We start from the raw sequence: 22,547 nt of genomic DNA, 5'->3' as shown, positions 1-22,547 counted from the left end.
GAACGGATTTTTGGAGTAACCCCAAACAGAGCCAATGCCCATCCCCATTTATCCGCATCTTCATCTGCTTTAACTCTGCTACTGTCTATGGCTTCTAACTGTCGGGGTATCCCTTCTGGTATCCCGTTTCTTACTGTGATGTTGTAGTCTGTTTTAAACGTCATTATTCCTCTTTTCTTACGAAGTTTCTGTGGCATGGGTTGTATTGAATTTGGCATTTCAATTACTGTTATAGCTCCTGTGAGCATCACAGGAGCACAAAGGCCCTTCCAATTAGGGGACAGCGATGACAGGAGTTTCCTTCTTTGTCCGCATATCCAAAAGATGTCAGCTAAGGGTACCGTTCCCTTAGCTAAATTTGGAGTAGATACCCATGAAGCATGGGTGAGATTCAGTCCAATTACAGACCCCCCTGTGGCCGGTACTATTTGTTCACACTGTATGCCTGCTGCTGGCAGGGTGTGACAGACGGTAATGTTCCATGCTGTTTTGGCCGGTTTGTATTCTTGCTGCTTTTGCATACACTGTATGTGGTGTTTTGGCTGGGTCGTCCCTACCTGCCAATCGCTTATGTATTGTGCTACTAAGCCTTTAGCTATACAGAATGGGTGTATCATCCCTTTCTCTATTTTAATCATAGGTGGAACGGTTCCTTCTGTACTTAGGGGCACTGGACAAAGTTTACTGTCGGCAGCATATTTTTCATCACTTACTGCCATTTTCATAACACATTGTGTATAGCATTCTGCTTGGTCTGAGTTATGTTGGGGACTCCTATAACAGTTGTTGATATCAGGTAGGGGTTTAGCCTGAGGTATCACACCTTTCCGGTGACAGGCTATGCAAGGCTTTTCACTGATCTGCCTAGCTGAAAATTTCAACCATTGGTAAAATAAATTGGTCTTCAACCCTTGTGTGCGGGCTAGGTCTGTACTGGGATCCCATCTCCCTAAGTGACTGCTTGTTTCTAGGCTTCTAATTGTCCTCTTTTTCCTTGGTTTGATTTTTACCCATTTTGTGGCTTCATGTACTGTAACAGTTACGTCTTGCTTGGTTTCCCTGCATCCTCTTTTATCACAAATTACCTCTATGTTGAGTGTTCCCTCCTCTTCACATTTGATGCTAATGGCTTCGCCTAATATGTAATCCCCCAGCTTTCCCTGTATTCCTATGTTCTTGTAGGCTTTTGATTTAATGTATACCAAATTATATGTTTTTCCTGTGTTTAGAATGCCTTGTTTAGCTGCTATTGCGGCCATGGCCACGGCACAGTCCGTTGTATGTTTGTATGTTGTATGTTCCGTTGTTATGTCTATTTTCTCCCATACTGACCATCAGTAGTATTGTCAATCCCTTGAATAATTCCTTAATCATTGCTCTGATGACTGTTGAGATGTGCTACTAGATGTGCTACTAAGTGAGCCGTCACTAGATGAGCTGTCACTAGGGATGTGTGGTGTATCTGTGCTTTGTCTGGGTTGTACTTCCTGCAGTTCTTCTGTCGGTAAATCTACTGAGTTGCTGTCCGAGTCTGATGTCTCCTGTGGCCTGTCTATCTGTCGGTCTGTATTTCTGTCTGTCTGTTGGCCTGTGTCTCCAGTTGTTTCTGAGTCTGCATCTGAGTCTGTCGCTGCTCTATCTGGCAGGGATCCACTACTCTCTGAAGCTGTGCGTCGTCTTTGTTCAATCAGTCTCTGTGAGCGCCTTGGCCAGTGTTCGCCTGGCTGCAGGGAGGTGTGGCCTTCCCTCTGTGCTTCTTCTGGCTGCAGGGAGGCGTGGCCGTCCCTCGGTGCTGCTGTAGGGTCTCTGGCTTCTCTTGCTTCCCCCCTTGGCCCGGCGGCCCTGCCAAGACGAGCTTGCCGAGGCCGCAGGGGCGCTGGGCCACCAACCCTACATCAGTGGTTTAAATGAAACCAAGTGTCCTTACCGTCTACTTTGACTGCTGTACGTGAGGCAAGAATAACTTTAAAAGGACCTTCTCGGCGGGGCCTGTCCCACTTCTTTTTGAACACCTTGACGTAAACCAGATCACCAGGCTGGATGCTCTGATTTTCAAGTGGAATCTCTGCTTCTCTGTCTTCTGTAGCACCTTTGACCTGCAAAAAGATAGTTTTGTGTATTTGGGTTAACTGTCTCAGATAATTATGCCATTCGTCTTGTAGCTGCTCCAGCGATGGTCCTTCGTAGGGTCCTCTCAGGTATGGAATAGGCATCGGCCGACCTGTAAGAGCTTCAAATGGTGTCAAATGGGTTAGTCGGTTAGTTTGTGAGCGCATTGACAATAAAGCAAGCGGCAACGCATCCAGCCAGGTTAGTTTGCCATTGCTGTCTGCTATGATTTTTGCTAGTTTGTTCTTTAAAATGCCATTAGCCCGTTCCACTGCCCCATTTGATTGAGGGTGATAAACACACCCAAACTTCTGTTTGATACCCAATTGTTTGAATGTTTCTTGTGTAACCTTGGCTACAAAAGCCCTACCGTTGTCAGATGAGATAGTATCTGGAATGCCAAATCTTGGAAAGACATCTCGGCACAAGAATTTGGCTACCGTTTTATGGTCTTGATTTGCAGAGGCTACTGCCTCAATCCATCGGCTGAATCTGCATATCACTACCAAAACATATCTCATTCGTTTAACTCGATTTTCAGCTCCCATGTCTATGAAATCCATCATAAGATGTCTGAATGGCCCATCAGGGACCGGAATGTGGGCTAAAGGGGCTGTGAATGATTTCCGGACATTGTACTGTGCACATACCTCACACTCATTCAACAAACGGTCCACTGTTGCTGCCATATATGGTGACCACCAGACAGCTTTTAGTTTGTTCATATTTTGGACTCGCGAACAATGATCGGGTCCGTGGGCCCAAATGATTGCATGTCGTAATAAATTGGTGGGTAACACAAAATGTCCATGACTACTGCGCCACAGCTTGTCCGCTGGCCCCTGACTGCGTGTCTCAATAGCGCCTCGTTTAACCCACATTCATTTTTCTTCTCCACTGGCCCTACTTTGAGCCACTATCAGTGCGTCAAGTGAAACCAGTGGGGCACAATCTTGGATGGTTAGCAGGGGAAACATATTTTCTCCTTGTGCTCCTTTGCGCGCTGCGTCATCTGCTAGATTGTTACCTTGAGCTATGATGTTATTATTCTTTTGATGACCTGCACATTTAATGATGGCTACCTCAGACGGTAATTGGAGAGCTTGTAACAGTTGGGAAATCGCTTCTCCATGAGTGACAGGGGTGCCATCTGCTCTCAGGAATCCCCTTTGTTTCCAAATGTTTGCATGTACATGACATACGCCATAAGCGTAGGCTGAGTCTGTGTAGATATTAACACGTTGATCTTTAGCTATCTGGCAAGCCATAGTTAAGGCTTTGATTTCTGCCAGTTGGGCTGAACAAGGCTGATCAATTCCTTGGGACTCCAGTAATTCAAAGGTCTCGCCATCCGTGTTTAGTTTAACAATCCCCATACCCGCATGCAATCCCGCGGCATCCCGAAAAGCATGAGCCATCCACGAACAGGGTTAGATCTGCATCTATGGCGTGATTATACAAATGTTCTCTGGCTCTCAAAAATTTCTCTGTCTCTGCCACACAGTTATGTGGAGTACCATCTAACGGTGTGGTCAATTTGGTGGCGGGATTCACCGTGTGACAACGTTGTATTGTTATTTCTGGAGCGGACAACACAACTTCATATCCAGTGCGTCTAGCTTGTGTTAAGACAAAACGTTGACTGGTTAGCAGGGCATGTAACTGATGCGACGTGTACAACGTTACTGCATGTCCCATGATTATGGATGATGCTTTTTGAAATGCAAAGGCAGCTGCTGCTAGACCCTGATAGCATGGTGGCAATCCTGTTTCAATGTTGTCAAGCTTTGTACTATAATAGGCCAATGGTTGTTTTCCTTCATTTGTTTCCTGCATTAGTACAGCACAAGCATATCCAGCTTTTTCAGTAACATACAAATGGAAAGGTTTCCCATAATCTGGGTTACCTAACGCGGGAGCAGATTGCATGTCTGTTTTTAGGGCCTCAAAAGCTCCCGTTGCCTCATCTGTCCAGACGAGGAGAGCTGCATTGCTTGTTTGCCCCACTGCTCTAATCATGGCACGCAAAGGTGCAGTTTTTATAGCATAATCACAAATCCACGGCCGACTGTACCCTGCCATCCCAAGGAATGAAAGCATCTGTCCCACTGTTTGGGGTTTGGGAGCCTTGATTATAGCCTCCACTTGGCTTGGGGCTATACATCGCGTGGTCCCACACAACTGTCTTCCCAAGTATTCTACTTGTTTGCAGAACTGCAATTTGTCCTTACTTACTTTATGACCTCCATCTGCCAATGCATGCAATACAATTAATGAATCTTTTTCACACTGTTCTTGAGTCTCTGATGCAATAAGGAGATCATCCATATATTGCACCAATGTACTGGGTATATCAAGGTGTTGTAAATCTTCAGCCAGGACTTTGTTAAAGATGGCTGGGGACAGGTTCAGTCCCTGAGGTAGCCGTGTATACGTTAGCTGTTGTCCCAGAAATGTGAATGCAAACAAATGTTGTGAGTCTGGGTGCACAGGCACACTGAAATAGGCTGAACACAGATCAATTACTGTGTACCATTTTGCTCCAGCAGGGATGCTTGATAGTATAGTATGCGGATCAGGTACTATAGGTGCATCCATTTCTATTATTGCATTGATAGGACGCAAATCATGTACCAGCCGATACTCTTTGGTATTGTTTTTAGGGATAGGATAGATAGGAGTATTGCATGGGCTTGCAGTTTTTATTAGAACTCCAGCTGCCATTAGTCCCTTAATTACTGGTTTTATGCCTTCAATTGCCTGAGGTTTTAATGGATACTGCCTTTGGTGAGGCAGTTTTGCTCCCTGTTTTACTTTTATTTTTACTGGTAAGGCTGTTTTTACTAGTCCTACATCCGTTTTGCTTTTGGACCACACCACTGGTGGTATTTGCTCTAACAATTTCTCTTGTTGGGCCGATAACACCATCTGTCCCTCTGGTCTAGGATTGAGCTCCACTTTTTGAGCTATAGCTTCATCATTTACTTTTAAATTAATTCGTACAAACTGCTGGTCTTTTGACAGATGTACTTGTGGACTTTCCATGTTTTGCCATTCTTCAACTTCTGAGGCTGTCTTTACCATTGGACCTAGGTCATGGGATTCGTACTTTTCAGAGACTAAAAGGGTCACATGAGGTGTGGCATTCGGCACTTGATACCATTGTTGTTCAGCTGAAGTTAGCTTGACAGAAGCTGCGGCCCCTTGGGGGCCTAAATAAATTTCTGTGGTGGTTATGTGAAACAGCCGTTGATTCATCAATGCATCCCAGCAGCATGCATAGTCAGTTTGTTCTTGTTTGGCGTCGAACATCAGGGTGACATGTAAAGGTAAACTAGGTGTACATACTGCTTCATAGTGTTGTTCTGCCCAGGGCTTCCATTTTTCCCATTCTAGTTGGAGATTTGAATTTTCTGGTTGTAACTTCAGCCAGTATACCATGGGTTGCACAGGTCGGCCCTTGTTTTCCATGTCCATAAGCACCATAATGTTGGCGAGTGCTTCGTCAGGAAAGTGTATTTGCAGTCCTTGATGGGTACACACTATCTGGGTTTGTAGCTTACATAAAATGTCTCTTCCCAGCAAATTCACAGGTGTATTTTGTGAGTATAACAGGGGTGCTTCAATTGTTTTTCCTGCAATCGTTACAGGAAGTGGGCGTGTAAAAGGTATTATTTGAGTTTTCCCAGAGAAGCCGATGGTCTTAATTACAGACCCAGAGAGGGGGAGATGAGCGCCCATTTTCCCTATGCAAGAGTATGTTGCCCCTGTATCCACCATGAAAGGGAAATCTCTGTTTTGTATATTAACAGTGACGGTTGGCTCTTCCTTAGGTATCATCGAAATAGCCAATGCCACCGTTTCCCCCTCTGTCTTCTCTAGGCCTCCCTATAGCCAATAGGCAGAGGGTCCAACCCAAGGTCGGGCCGGACAATTTCTCATTCGATGTCCAGGTTGTCCACAGCTCCAACACTCATTAGAGGGTTGATCCCCTATTGGGGGTGTTGGTCCCATAGGCGGTCCCGCTTGACTGTTCCTGGGAGCTGAGTTTTGGAATCTGTTTCCAAATGAAGGTTGGCGAGATCCTCTTCGCCACCCTCCTCTTTGACCTTGAAAGTTCCGTGACTCTCCTCTCCACCCATGACTGTAGGTGGGTCCATTTCCGGGTGTGCCAGTGCTATGGTAGTGATAGTGATGCTCCACTGGTGCTGAGACTTCTCCTGCAGCAGTGCTCCCTGCTGCTCCTTGGGGGCTCTGTGTGGCTGTTACCACAGGTGCCTGTATGGTGGCAGCAGTGTTTGTCGTAGGGCCTGTGCTTGCCGGCTCAGAAGGAACAGGGGTCATCATTGGTGCCTGGGTCTTTGTTTTTTCTTTCTTGACTTTGGTTAGCTCTCCCAACTGCATCTGCACCAATTTTTTCATCAGGGATTTTGCTGCATCTTCTTCTTTTTGTTTTTCTTTCTTGTAGATTTCAAGATGGTGACAAATATGCTCAGAGTATAAAGCCCAATTCATTTTCGATAGTCCCACAACTCCATCTAGGGCTTTCTGAACCTCATCTGGTAGAGCCTTTTTTACAGTTATTTTAAACAGGATTTCAGTTGCTGGAGAATGGTTCCATGCATTTCCTGTTTCCTCCGCCCATCTTTTCTGGAATCGGTGCAGGAACTTCTTTGGGCACTCTTCAGGTGTCCACTCCTCATCATCCAATTTAGAGGGATCCAAGACCTCAGGGTACTTTCTTCTCAGTCCTTCCCACATGGAGTTTCTATAGCGATTAAAGGGGACTTCATCATGTTGATTAGTGCCCATCATTTGTGTTAGTCCAACCTTTCCTGCTAATTCTTCAGTGTCATGTTTTCCCATGACATGCATTAGCAAGGCTTTTATGTCACCTAAAGACAAGGTTACCCCTGCAGTGCCTTCTTCTAAGGCAGTTATCCATCTCCCAGCTCCTTGGGTGATGTCTGGCAGTCTGTTGGCCAGCCCCACCATGTCTATCCAGCTCCATGGGGTATACACATGATGACCATTTCTAACCACCAATGGGCATATGAGGTCTTCGTCCTCCTCTTCTTCTGTGCGGACTCCATACTGTCTTCCAGATCGAGTGCGACTGACTGGTTCCAGGCAGTCCATCCAGTCGGTTATATTCTGTTCTAAAGCCGCTATGTCTTTGGCTACACATTGTTGTCTTTGCCTGAGTCGGGCCTCTTTTGCAGTCTCAATGATGATCTCACCAGAAATTTTTCGGGTGGGTGGCTCTATAATGTGATTCCCTTGATTGGGCGTCGATTGTTGTAATATTCCTCTTTCCTCGGCGTCCCTATGTCTTTGTATTCTTTCCTTCGCTAGCCGAAGTTGCTCAGCTAGTTCTTCATTATCTCTTCTGGCCAGATCCAGTGTGTCACAGAAGCTCTTGTGCCACTCTTCGGAGCCTCTATAGCCTGTGAAGGTCCAGTCGGCTGACTTATGGTGGGAGGGGACGGTTTTCAGTGGACCTCGATGTGCAGGCGGAGCCTTCAGGTCTCTCTCTTTATCCTCGTCTGCCTCCGTGTCACTGTTATTTGTGGCCCCCCCTGCTGGTCGTGGTGAGCGACCACTTACTTTCGGACTTGGAGACCTTGTATGATCCATTTGACAGACTGAGGACCTGTCTCCTTGTGGCTCTCGAGCTTTTAGTGTCAGTGTGAATTTGCCCTCCACATCCATGCCTTGGTCCTCTTCACGAGTTCCTAATACAAATTGTCCAGCTGTCTTTCCCATATCATGACGTTTATATGGGGGTGGCTCTGCTTCCCAGCTCGGTGCACTGGCTTTAGTCTCTTTGGATCTTTCCTCTGTCATTTTTTCTCTTTTCTGCTGTAGCCTCTGTGCTTCCTGCTTGAACAAGGCCAAAACTTCTTTTTCTTCAGTGCGTTTTTTGTTGTTTTTTACGTTCTTCTGCTGATCTTTAATTTCTTTTTTCTGTATTTCTACCGCAACTGCTTCACACATCACCGGATCAAATGATCCCACCAAAGGCCATTGCCTGCCCCCATGTGACCTTTTGTGCCACTTTCTCATACATTGGTTGGCCTTAGTGCGTTTTCCTGGATATTTTCTTAGTACTAAGTCTAGCGGGGTACTTTCCCGACCTTGACCTTGAGAGTTACCCATGTAACCCTGACAAACGCTATGTGAGGTGTTTCTATGGTGTTCTGGTAGTCCCTCAGGGGTTGTCCTGATCCAGACCAATAACTTGCCGGCTGTAACACCTGTTTTGTATTTTAAACCCTTGAAAGGATTAAATTTCCAACTGTTATGCCCGTCTTCTTTTTCTTTAACTAAATACGAAAATTTACCCGTTTCCCACCGAACCTTCCTTGGGACCACAGTCAGAGTCAACCTAGGAAACAGTTCTTCACCTGGATCGGTTGGCAGTGTTACTAAATGATTTAATGGTATGCTAAGTTCTTTATTAGGGTCAGCACAAAGCAGCTGCAGCCACGGGGTTAAACCCTGATGCCACAGACGTCTTATCAGCAGCTCCCAATTAATTAGAGGGAATTGTTCTTTCTTTTGCTTCAGATTGATTACCTTAGTAATCTGCCATAATTTCTGATTGATCTCTTGTTCGTCCTGCCAATGTTCTGCTCCTACCCTGTCAAAATAGGTCCTTTCCAGCCAAAAATGTGTCCTGATTCCCTGGGTTTCGATGTCTCCGTCAGTCAAGTAATGTTCTGGGAGTATTATTTCATCATCACTTAAGTCTCCCATCAATGACTGTCCCAAGCATTGATCAGTCTGTCAGCTTTTTCACTATAATCTAAGCTTTATCTCTTTTGATTTATAACCAATTTTATTTATTTAATCCTCTTACAACCCTAACACTTCCTAATGTCTTTGCTCCCGACTTTCTATTTTCCTTCTAATTTTTTTAACTTTCTGCTTCTAGTCTTTTTCTGCTATATTTGTTTATTAGTTTTCTTTCTTTGAAATAATATATTTACATAGCACTCTTCTCCTGTCTTTTTCTTCACTGTCTCTGTTTCACACTTTCCTCTCTGCCTGTCATGCACCTCCCAAGTCCTCCTGTTGGGTCTAAATACCTCCCCCTCGTACTCTTTCACATTAATCTTGTATGTCAGCCAGCTTGCAAGCCCTCACAGCTTTTTGCTTGCACCTCCCCGCTTACTCTCCACTCTCCCACACACAATTTTCAACAGCTTTATACACAAAAATTATTAAAAACAACTTTCTATATATCTCTATCTAGACTTCTGCCACTTTTCACTCCGCGGCTTTAAACAACCTTTTTATTCACTTAACACCAATGTGTTCTGTTTAAGCATGTATCTCTTCTTCACGTTAGACAGCTTCTCCGGCGCTGTCAGCAACTTCATATATTACTTTTTACAAGCCCTCTTTGAGCGTACAATATTTCATTTACTTCTACGCCTTACCGCGCCTCGTGTGCGTATCCTGTGCTTAATATATTATTTTTCACCAGCTCCTTTCTGAGCATACAATATTTCATTTATTTCTACGCCTTACCGCGCCTCGCGTGCGTATCCTGTGCTTAATATATTATTTTTCACCAGCTCCTTTCTGAGCATACAATATTTCATTTATTTCTACGCCTTACCGCGCCTCGCGTGCGTATCCTGTGCTTACTATATTATTTTCACAAGCTCCTTTCTGAGCATACAATATTTCATTTATTTCTACGCCTTACCGCGCCTCGCGTGCGTATCCTGTGCTTACTATATTATTTTCACAAGCTCCTTTCTGAGCATACAATATTTCATTTATTTCTACGCCTTACCGCGCCTCGCGTGCGTATCCTGTGCCTTTCTGCACTTTCTTCTACCTTTTTTTTTCACTTACTGAGCTCCTCGTGAGCTTAATGTGCCTTTGCACTGAAAATATTCTCTTTTTCTTTTCTTATAAAAAACTCATATTACTGTGTACTTAATTACTTATTCTTCTCCCACGCCCCACAAGCGTGTATTTGGTGCCTTACTGCACTATTTTCTGCTTCATTAATTCTCATGTATTCTGCACTAACTCTCTATTTATTTTATTTTTTTTATAGTTTTTCTCTTTTCTTAAAAAATGACGTCCTTTATTGAGCTCTTTTACTTACTGTCAGCTGTGCTACTTTGCACTTTTAAATCTCTTTATCACGTACGGTATTTCTACTGCGCCCCCTCAGGCGCTTATCTTGTGCTTCCTCTGCACGTATTCTCTGTTAAACTCTTTTTCTCACTTATTTCACTTCAGTCTCTGTTAAACTCTTTAAATAACCTTGTATTACCTTGTATCTATTTGTCAGTATACTCCCCTAAATTAACCCCTACAGCGCATGCTATCAGCCGGCACGTTAGTAACGAATTTCAACACCAATTATTCCCCAAGCATCCAGGTTAGTTCTCCACGCACTCTTTCCACACCAGAGTTCATGAACATTCCTGACCTTTCACTCACACAGACATTCTTTTTCCCGGGAACACACACACCTTCTGAGCATTTTATCTACAAGGCCTGATCATTTTCAATCTTATCTTTTTTAGTCTCTTATCAATTTTCTTAGTCCAGGTTCTTTTGGGTAAGAGGCAATTAAAAATATCACCTGTCAACTTGGGCGGAAATCCCGACTCACTCCTGCAGAAATTATAAAAGGTTTCTGCTTACCTTTTAGTCATGATCACTGTTATTTACGGTCTGGAGGGATGAGCTGGACTGCCCCAGGCTGCCGGAATGCCCCTGGACCCTCCTGAAGCTGGCTCGCCAAGTTCTGTCGCGGCTCGTCTTTAGTCTTCTCAGGATGTCGTCTTTTAGATAACACAAACTAATTGCAAGTGATATGCTAGAAAATGACACAACACTTTAGAATAATTCAGCCTTAAGCAAGATAAAATGCACAGAGTTTTTAAGTTTATTTAAGCCTTCGACACAAAGCTTAGACAAACTGAGTCCTCTAGAGAGACTGAATATGACAACCGCGCTCGTCTATTTATTGGAGACCCGCGGGCATCGCTCCTCCTTCGACTTTTTTATTTATTTCATTCCCAAGACATGGTTTTCTATTGGAAGCGTCCTCTAGTGAACCCTAAGCAGGTGTTAGGCCATTATTTCAATGTGACAAACGCTCCCATTAAAACATGAAGGATTTACAACTGATTTTTTTAAAAGACCTTCAGCCACAGGTGCAGCTGGCCTGAGGCCCCCCCCGCACGTGGCCTCAGTCACACGTGCAGCTGGCCTGAGGCCCCTGCACGCGGCCTGCGGGAAAGCACCTAAAAGGCCTTGGAAAGCCCCTGACAGACTAAATGACTAATAGAGCCCTTTTTTTGGGTTGAACACCTGCTAGTTCAACCAGAGGACATACAGTTCGGATCAGGACACTTGATAGTTCATCACAGTTCAAATATGGACCTAAAAATTCTTCTACAAAAGCCTTCTGAAAACCAGAGCTGTTTGTTTGAGCGGTGCATTTGTGTCCAGCAGTTCCTGACCATCCAGCCTGATAGAACAAACTGGCCAACAATGGACACAGCTGGCTCTGACCCATTTTTGCTGTCGGTATACCACCATAAGCTGTATATACCCTGATGACGCTGAAGCAGGGTGGCCGCTGAGTCCCAGATTACACCATCGACTTCCGCATTCTGGCGGCTAAGAGTGACCATGACCTGGCTCTAGTATTTAGTAAAAGTAAAGCCAAATCTCTGCCTCCACATTGGGTTTTTTAATGGAGAAAAAGATGAGACGCTGCACCTGTACATTGAATACCGTGATCTTAATGATATTACTGTCAAAAATCACTATCCGTTGCCACTTATTTCATCAGCATTTGAGCTGTTAGAAGGAGCTAATGTCTTCACTAAACTAGATCTGCATAATGCCAACCATCTGGTGAGAAAAAAGCAGGGTGATGAATGGCAAACCGCCTTTAACACTCCTTCCAGCCATTACAAATATTTAGTCATGCCTTTTGATCTTACCAATGCTCCCGCAGTGTTTCAAATTTTAGTTGACGACGTACTAAGAGAGTATTTGAACAAATTTTTCTTTGTATACTTAGAATATATCCTCATTTTTTCTCCTGATTCTGAGACTCACACATGCCACGTACATACCATTTTGCAAACATTACTGTGCCATGATCTCTTTGTCAAAGCTGAAAAGTGTGAATTTCACAAATCTACCGTTTCATTCCTGGGCTTCGTCATTTCTGAGCGAGAGATTCAGATGAACCCAGATAAGGTAGGGGCTGTGCAGAAGGAGGTACAAAGATTCTTAGGCTTCCCCAACTTCTATTGAAAATTCATTCATAACTTCAGCACTGTAGCCAATCCCTTGGACAAGTGTTTAGGATCCTAAAGGAATGCTTCACTGCGGCCCCCATATTGCTCCTCCCTGACCCTGCTTGACACTTCATGGTGGAAGTTGATGGTTCTAATGTTGGTGTGGGAGGAGCGCTTTCCCAGCGGAACCCCTCTGATAATAGGTTGCATCCATGCGCCTGTCTTTCGAAAAAGTTGACCACAGCTGAGTGCAACTACAGCACCGGAGACCGCAAATTGTTGGGGGTGAAAGTGGCCTTGGAGGAATGGCGCTACTGGTTGGAGGTGGCACAGATGCTGTTCTTAGTTTACTTCAACCACAAAAAACTTAGAATATCTGCAAACTGCTAAGTGTCTCAACTCTCGTCAGGCTAGATGGGCTATCTTTTTCAGCCATTTCGATTTTGTTCTCTCGTATCGGCCGTGCTCTAAAAACAGGAAACCGGATGCGTTATCTTGTCAGGGCAATCCAGTGGACATTCTGTCTGATCCGGGTACCATACTACTAGCATCGTGTTTCCTCTCTGCATTAACCTGGGAAATTGAATCCAAGGTCCAGTCTGCCGTGGATAATTCTCCTGTTCCTCCGGGTTGTCCTGCCGATAACTTGTTTGCTCCAGCTGTTGTCAGGGGGGATGTGATCAGGTGGGCTCACGACAGCTGTTTCTCCTGCCACCCAGGTATTAAGAAGACCATGTTTGAAATACAGCAAAGGTTTTGGTGGCCAGGTTGCTCTAAGGATGTTATGGAATATATCATAGCCTGTGAAACCTGTCGAATGCATAAATCTTCTAACTGTCCTCCTGCAGGTCATCTACTGCCATTGTCTGTGCCCACTAGTCCCTGGTCATATATTACTGTAGATTTTGTCACTGGTCTGCCGCCGTCGGAGGCATTACTGCTGTTCTTACAGTTGTTGATCGGTTGTCTAAAATGGTTCATTTTATTCCCCTACCTAAATTGCCTTCTGCGAAAGAAACCGCCAAGGTGATGTTAACGCATGTCTTTAAGATTCATGGGTTTCCACAAGATATAGTGTCTGACCAGGGTCCTCAGCTTGTCTCCAATTTCCCGAGGGAATTCTGACGAAAAATGTCAACTACCTATTTTATAAACACTACCCAGTTTAGAGCCTGTGGATCCCCATGGGCAACACAAACGTTGATTTTAATTCTGAAAAGGGTAATGCAAGAGTTTTGTGAAACTCTTCATCTGTAAATATTTATTATAATTTTGCTCTTTTGTTTCATTTTGGAAGATCTGTATCACATTGTTGTAAACCACAATGATCACACAGTCAGGGGAAAAAAGAAGGGAGATCTTATGGTACACGTACTTTAGCTGGAGGATTTGCTATTAAATTCACTTCTGGTCATTCACAACATCTCTTCCATCCAGATAAAACATGGTTTGTGGACTGACAGAGTTGAACTCGATTAAATCAAAATAGCAAAAATACTACACTTAACAGATGAACTGTTCTTTTCCTGTAGTCACCTAAACTGCCCAAATTATTAAAGACATAATACAGAAATACTATTCTTAAAACTAAATAACAGAAATTACTACATTGGAAAAGGGTTCAGAGTGTTGCTTTGAAAAGTCAATAATATGAAGGAATTTTAAAATACAGTAATATATGCAATACAGTAATATAGCAATTCTGCCTCTATACACCATCACAAAGGAGAAGAAATGAAATGACCAAGATGCAGTTGTAGCTGTCACAGTTCACTTATTTTGATCACTTCCTGTGGTGCGTTTATTCTGAAGCTCCTTTCCCTAATGTGAGTCTGTGGCATTACGTCCTGTTCACAGACACTTGGAAACCTAAATTCCATTTTCCCTGAGTCTGGAACATCTAGCTTTACAGACTGTCCTTCTTGTGTTAATTCTGTATTTTTGTTCCATTTCCTGGTCCTTGCATTTTCCTCACGTTTGCTGAGTTTGGTCTGCTGTCTCTGGACATAATTGCTTGGTATGTTGTTTGACTGTATTTTCACTCTCTGAATCGTTGACTGGTCAGTCTCTTTGCTCATTCCTACATGGACAGTTTTGCCATGCGAACTGCCTACTTTGTGTGTCTTGATGTACAGCCTGTTTATCGGGATCACTTGGGCTCTGGGCTTCTGTGGACTGTTGAGCAACAGCTTGCTAACAATCACCAGTGCTGTAAATAAAAACTGTTATTTTTGGCTGTCTGTAGTGCACCCAGTCTTTAAAACTAAGCCACAACAAAAGGCCTGGAAGACCACAAAGAATGACTAAAGTGGGTGATGGCAGGATTCTTTCTTTGATGAAGAAAACCCCTTTTACAACATCTAGCCAAGTCCAGAGCACTCTGGAAGAGGTAGACGTATCATTGTCAAAGTCTATAATCAGAAGGAGTTTCATAAATGTAAATGAAAATACAGAGCGTTTAAGTGCAACCCACTGATTGCACTTAAACTGAACACTTAAGAATGGATATCCCCTACATCCAGAAGACCAAGCCAACACAATACCCTTGGGTCACATAGTCACATTTACCACGTCATTAGCCTATCAGCTCTCCTGCAGATTCTCCAGAAGACTCATCTGATGGGTCACCAGTCAGAAGCTCAGACAGAGGACAGAACAGCAATTAAAAATAAGAAACACAAATCCTCTGAACATAAATTTATTTATTAACTTATCAGTCTTGCAGTAAACAAATTGCATCAACCTGCTGAAATTTATCAAGTAGTAAGTCCTTCCCCTCTTGTAATAATCAAGGTGGGGGTATAACAAACAAATGGAAGCATATCTGAAATAGATTTTAGACTAAAGTCACAAACATCAACATTTCATGAGTTCTGGATTTCAGGCACTCCGTAACTTAAAGAATTTTCATTCAACTATTCACAGCAGTCCATATACAGTATACACTGGTATGCTAGCTAGCTTATCTAGTTACTTATGGCTTCTAAAAATGTGGAAACTGCATTAAAATGGTAGTAATTCCTTAATTTTCTGTACTGCATGTAAGAAAATTGAGCCCAAATGCATTGCTTTGTCAACATCTATCTTTTTTCCAGTTAGCCAAATTTCCGATCCATTGTTTGCAATGCTTAATATCCACATTTTATTTTTATGTGTCTGTGAGAAAGCCGTGCAAGTGCAGTTGATTTTGCAAGGGAGTGATCATCAAAGCTTAGAAATCTGGTGTGGATGCGTGACTTTGAAGTAGTTGGTACTGCTACCTATTACCAATGTCTATGCTTACTGATTGTGAAAGAATCAAAAGACACAAACGTGACGATGGCAATCGGACACTTAATGACCATGGAATATGTAGAACCTTAAAAGATCAAAGGTTATGAATTCCTGTGATGCCTGAATCAGTGTTGGACAGTAGCTCAATATTTGCTGGGCATCACTGAAAGGACTTCACTTGGCCTGTTGCTAACATGAAGGGATGTTGCATCCTGGTTAATAATGAAGGTAAAAGGATAGAAACTTTTGTATAGTTCTTGAAGAGTGAATCACAGGCCAGTGTATCTTTCTATTTTCAATTTCTGTGTAAAAAAGTGTAAGGGAATGGTTTACATTTTCTTTCATTTTAGCTACAGTGAAGATGACATTAGGGTAAATATCTAGGATGAACAACTGGCAACTGGTCTGCTCTGTGTAAGACTGATCCCATCAGAACTCAGAAGCTTGGATGGGAGACCACTTGGGAAGACCAGTGGCTGTGTTTGTTTCTCTGGGTAAAACTGGAGTTGCATCAGGAAAGGCATCTAGTATAAAAATTAGTGAAAAATGTCAGTGCAGATCTGGCTGTATCCACTGTGGCAACCCAAAGGGAAAAAAAACAAAACCAAACGGGAGCACCTGACAGGACAACAACAACAGCATATAGGATGAACAATTGAAAATGGAACTGAATGAGAATTAGCTGTAGAACTAACTTGCAGAGTGCAGTCTATGTTGAACATGTGTGACCAAAGAATTGAGGCAAGGGTTAAAGATCAGGAAAATGGCATTCATAAGACCGGCAACGATAGATGGGGCTGAGACATGAGCAGTGAAGGACATGTAGGAGAAGCTAGTTGTGGCAGAAATGAGAATGCTGAAATGAATTACAGAGCTGGGCAGAACAAAAATGAGAGAATCGGAGAAACAACAAATGTGAGTGAAATGTTAAGAATGGGCAGCATAGTCTCTCACTATGACTCACTAACCCTAACCATTACCTTAACCATAATGAAAACATGGATGAATGTTCCCTGATGATGCAGAAATAAAGCACTAAATGATGTGAAGAGAGTGCGTGTGTCTGATATTATAGTGATACCTGGACGCGTAGATTGTGGTGACAAGATTTTCACCATAACCCATAAGTCAGACACAAAGGTCACAGAAAGCTCACATGCAAAGTGTACAATATAGAAATAATATCTGAAAATGATGAGGGGTTATCATGTTGACAATATTTTGATTGTGACCTACTTTTAACTAGGTTACAGAACACTCATGTGCAACCTCGTCCAAGATTTGTGGTCCACAGAGTATGTGTATCAATATGAAATCGATAGCTGTGAGCATTGATGAGTTATTGTGGTGACAAGGGATGTGATGGACGCATGCAGTCACAGCCATAACCCATTTTAATGTCCCCATTCTGGAGGGCAGAGGACAAAAAGTACAGGGGAAGACAAAGAGGTGAAGGCTGAGGGGAGGTAGATGGGTTGAGTAAAAGAAGACTTGAAGGAAAATGAGCTGAGTTGTGAGGAGGAGGAGGAGAAACTCCATCAGACACATTAAAGCTACAGTGTGAAGCATTTAGGGGCATTTATTAGCAGAAGTGGACTATAGACCATCTGTTCATTTACGCTGAACCATATGCAACTATGAAGCAACGTGTTTTCATGAGCTTAGAATGAGCCCTTCATATCTCCATGGGAGCGGGCCCCCTCATAGAGGCCACCATGCTGATAAAGTAGCCAAAAGGAACATACTTACTCTTGCTTTTACTTTTTGCAGCACAGCCAGAGAAGTGAAAAAAAGAGAAGAGGATCCAGTGGGTGCTCCACTGTACACTATGGGTTGCTAGTGCAGGTTAACAAGTTTGACAACCCTCATTTTTTGAAATTGACAATTATAAATAGCAACGGAGCATGAATCCTAAATCCCAGAGAAGTGAACATCTGAAGGGGGGAAAAAATTGTGTCTGCAGATAGCATAATGCAATCTACAACCTCACCACTACATGACAGAAAATCCAATAAGACACGTGGGAATCGATGGTGAGACTGACTGTGTAATACTTACCACACTTTCATTTGCGGTCTGACCACCAGCAGTGCTTTAGTCCCTGGATGCTTTTTCACATATGTGAAGGTTATTTTCTTTGTATGGTTCATTATGTTAATATATTGGTGTAACTGCAATCGGTTTTCTTTATTTAACCATTCAGGAGTGCTGAAGGAAATCTTGTATATTTCTGATTAGTTCAATAATGGAGATACTGTAACCAACATTTAGTTGTTTTCTTATTCATTATGTGCACTCCTTCAAGGTGTTCATGTCTGATTGCTTAGTCCGTAAAAATTCATTTTTACAGACTTGCCATGGTGGACTCCTCAGCCATGAGGAAGACTTTTCTAGTCCTGGACATAAAACCTTTGGATTTGTATGACCACAATAAGGCAAAAAAAGAAAATATGCACAAGTGTCAGTTGGCTGCTGGCGAAGTCCTACAGCACTACAGAGAATGTTCCAGTGGAGCTACATGACCCCTTTTACTGTGACCAGTATGAACAGTAAAACAGAATGACCTTCAGAAGGAAAACAAGAAAACTGATGCAAATATATCAAGAGGGCTGTTTTGTTTTATACTTCATGTTAGATGGAAGCATGTTAAATGCTTCTTCTTAATTTCATTGTGTTTTCTGTTCATCACACCTGATATAAGAATTAAATGAATAGAGTGAGCAGCCCTGACAAGAAATATATTTGCTTCCAAATGGAAAAATAATTAAATACAAATGCAGCTATGTGAGTCAGTGCTGATATTACACTGCTGAAAGGTGAACGTTTTTCCTACAGAAGAAACACCCTCACCCTGGACAGCCCTATGGAGGGCTCCAGCTGTGTGCCTACCTGCCAGAGAACCGAGAGGGCAGGCACCTTCTAAAGCTGCTGGAAAAAGCCTTCAGGCAGGAGCTCCTCTTCACTGTCATCACAAACACTAAAGGACAGGATGTGATGACCACAACATCCATTCCCCTCAAAACACAACGAAGCAAAGGGAACACCATGTGAGTACAACTTTCCTGCTGTTGATTGTAAAGGTGGTGTATGTGAAAATCTTCTCTGATCAGTGCAGGTCTGGGAGCATGCACTGAGACAAGACAGAACAACCACCCAGGTAGACAACCAGTCTATTTCCACCTCTTGAAAGTTACCATCTATCTGCAGCAACCACATAAGATTTCGGTGTTGGCCTTCTCCAGTTGCTGGGGTGCGCAGTACTGAGGAACCTGCATGCTGGATCATGTCTCAACACACACCATATGGCTAAAATGTTGTAGCTGATGTTAACTCATAATGCTAGTAACATTTCTCATTGAAGATACCCTACATAACCATTTGTTTGACACAAAGTCATTCCAGCAGTGCCAAAAGAATCTGTGAAGATACCCAGTACTAAAGACCTTTCAGGTTTCCAGACATTGTTCTGTGTTGATCACTCTTGAGCATGCAGGTCTCACAACCATACAGAAATACAGGAAGCACTAGGACCCTAAAGATGTAGGCATTCATTATCCTATAACGATATCGACATTGCAAAACACTGCTGTCCAGGGATCAGATGATTCTGCAAGCTCTTTCCTGGCATCTCTCTTACCCCTTTACACAGGGACAGGGTCTGTCCAGTGGACCTTGTGGAGTCATGAAATGGAGTCAAATGCATGATGCCAAAGAGGCGATGAGCTGCTGCCAAGACCTTACAAGGTCCTCTCTGTATCCTCTCACAAATCACCATCATTGTAACGGTTGCTGTGAAATATGAAGATGCACATGATTTCTGTAAAAGAGTCGCTAAGGCCGGAAGATGCACAAGTACCACACAGGCCACACAAAAACACCTCAAAGACAACCCCATGACTGCCCGATGGGCACGCAAAGACTGCAACGTTTCCCCTCAGGAAAGCAGATCATCCACTGTAGCATGATTGGAGTGACATTAGTTTGGCCAGGAATCCAGAAAAAATAGTAACATCATTTGAATATCACAGCCAATAGGCACAATGTTTGGGGCTGTGTGCCATGATTTTTATGAATAAAGTTCATTTTATAAAGTGGCGTTATAAAATACAAAATGAGTTCCTTGTCAGCTGATGTCTGCTGAGCTTATCAGAAAGTTTTGTGCGTGTTCAAATCTGAGTGGAAATCAGGCTAACAGATTTGTCCTATACTCTTCCTGCAGCTGATGGTTCATTCTGGGCTTGTGAAAGCTCCGGTGTCATTTCAACACAAGCAGACATACAGCTCAACTGTCACTAAAAGCATGCATCACATCAGACATGTCAGACAAGTAATCTGTGCCCCGATTGCTGTTATTGAGCAAATTGAGCTAAATATTAAATGAATACTTTTTTCCACATTTCTGTATAGTGCACATTCAGTTTGGATTATGTGTGCATGTGTGGGCTTTTTTTTCCACTTTCATTCGCCAGACAGCACCTGCCTGAAAACATCTTGCATGATACATTAAGTTAATTGTGGACTCACCACAGCTTTGTCTTTTTTCCTTGAATTGTATAATCCAGGGGCAGCATGGTGGCTTGGTGGTTAGCACTGTTGCCTCACAGCGAGAAGGTCATGGGTTCAATTCCCGTGGCCTTTCTGTGTGGAGTTTGCATGTTCTCCCCGTGTTTACGTGGGTTTCCTCCGGGTGCTCTGGTTTCCATAATCAAAAGCATATCAAAACCCCTGACTCATATATGTAACTTGTCATTTCAAACTGGGACATTCCCGATCAAAATGAAGATGGCAAAAGTTATTCCACTATACAAAAATGGAAATAAACATATCTTCACAAACTACAGACCGGTCTCTCTACTTCCACAATTTTCCAAAATTTTAGAAAAGCTTTTTAACAACAGGTTAGGATCCTTTATAGAAAAATATAACATACACTCAACAAAAATATAAAAAAATATAAAAAATCTAAAACTTTTTCCACATACACAATATCACCATTTCCCTCAAATATTGTTCACAAACCAGTCTAAATCTGTGATAGTGAGCACTTCTCCTTTGCTGAGATAATCCATCCCACCTCACAGGTGTGCCATATCAAGATGCTGATTAGACACCATGATTAGTGCACAGGTGTGCCTTAGACTGCCCACAATAAAAGGCCACTCTGAAAGGTGCAGTTTTATCACACAGCACAATGCCACAGATGTCGCAAGATTTGAGGGAGCGTGCAATTGGCATGTTGACAGTAGGAATGTCAACCAGAGCTGTTGCTCGTGTATTGAATGTTCATTTCTCTACCATAAGCCGTCTCCAAAGGCGTTTCATAGAATTTGGCAGTACATCCAACCAGCCTCACAACCGCAGACCACGTGTAACCACACCAGCCCAGGACCTCCACATCCAGCATGTTCACCTCCAAGATCGTCTGAGACCAGCCACTCGGACAGCTGCTGAAACAATCGGTTTGCATAACCAAAGAATTTCTGCACAAACTGTCAGAAACCATCTCAGGGAAGCTCATCTGCATGCTCGTCGTCCTCATTGGGGTCTCGACCTGACTCCAGTTCGTCGTCATAACCGACTTGAGTGGGCAAATGCTCACATTCGCTGGTGTTTGGCACGTTGGAGAGGTGTTCTCTTCATGGACGAATCCCGGTTCACACTGTTCAGGGCAGATGGCAGACAGCGTGTGTGGCGTTGTGTGGGTGAGCGGTTTTCTGATGTCAATGTTGTGGATCGAGTGGCTCATGGTGGCGGTGGGGTTATGGTATGGGCAGGTGTCTGTTATGGATGAAGAACACAGGTGCATTTTATTGATGGCATTTTGAATGCACAGAGATACCGTGACGAGATCCTGAGGCCCATTGTTGTGCCATACATCCAAGAACATCACCTCATGTTGCAGCAGGATAATGCATGGCCCCATGTTGCAAGGATCTGTACACAATTCTTGGAAGCTGAAAATGTCCCAGTTCTTGCATGGCTGGCATACTCACTGGACATGTCACCCATTGAGCATGTTTGGGATGCTCTGGACCGGCGTATACGACAGCATGTTCCAGTTCCTGCCAATATCCAGCAACTTCGCACAGCCATTGAAGAGGAGTGGACCAACATTCCACAGGCCACAATTGACAACCTGATCAATTCTATGCGAAGGACATGTGTTGCACTGCATGAGGCAAATGGTGATCACACCAGATACTGACTGGTATCCCCCCCCAATAAAGCAAAACTGCACCTTTCAGAGTGGCCTTTTATTGTGGACAGTCTAAGGCACACCTGTGCACTAATCATGGTGTCTAATCAGCATCTTGATATGACACACCTGTGAGGTGGGATGGATTATCTCAGCAAAGGAGAAGTGCTATCACAGATTTAGACTGGTTTGTGAACAATATTTGAGGGAAATGGTGATATTGTGTATGTGGAAAAAGTTTTAGATCTTTGAGTTCATCTCATACAAAATGGGAGCAAAACCAGAAGTGTTGCGTTTATATTTTTGTTGAGTGTAATTAACGAATGTCAATATGGGTTTAGGTCTGGTAGGTCAACTTTACTTGCAATAATTGAAGCAATAGAAGAAATTACAAACACCTTAGATAGTAAAAACTATATAGTTGGAATATTCATTGATTTAAAGAAAGCGTTTGACACACTTAATCACTCAATTCTACTCAATAAATTGGAAAGATATGGTATCAGGGGAGTGGCTTGGAACTGGATTCAGAGCTATTTAACGGAGAGACATCAGTTTGTGCAGATGGGTGCATTTAAATCTGGGTGTTTGGGCATCCCTTGTGGGGTCCCACAGGGATCCATTTCCTTCTCACTGTCGCCAAGTGCTTGCTCACAGGGGGTCGTTTTGACCGTTGG

The 22,547-nt window shown here is 43.2% G+C and overlaps 1 protein-coding gene across 1 annotated transcript in view; it reads left to right on the top strand.

Annotated features, from left to right (window-relative positions):
* dtx3l1 (deltex E3 ubiquitin ligase 3L1) overlaps positions 1–22,547 on the top strand; it is a 75,914-nt gene that overhangs the window by 37,544 nt on the left and 15,823 nt on the right. Inside the window, exon 4 of the mRNA XM_034172747.1 lies at positions 18,510–18,721. Within this exon, the coding sequence (XP_034028638.1) occupies positions 18,510–18,721 (212 nt within the window). The remainder of the gene's footprint in view (positions 1–18,509; positions 18,722–22,547) is intronic.

This window comes from Thalassophryne amazonica, chromosome 1 (genome assembly GCF_902500255.1).
Source record: "Thalassophryne amazonica chromosome 1, fThaAma1.1, whole genome shotgun sequence".
In the NCBI taxonomy this organism is placed as follows: Eukaryota; Metazoa; Chordata; class Actinopteri; order Batrachoidiformes; family Batrachoididae; genus Thalassophryne; species Thalassophryne amazonica.
The sequence above is the reverse complement of the archived record's forward strand: the minus strand, read 5'-3'. Positions and strand labels throughout refer to the sequence as shown.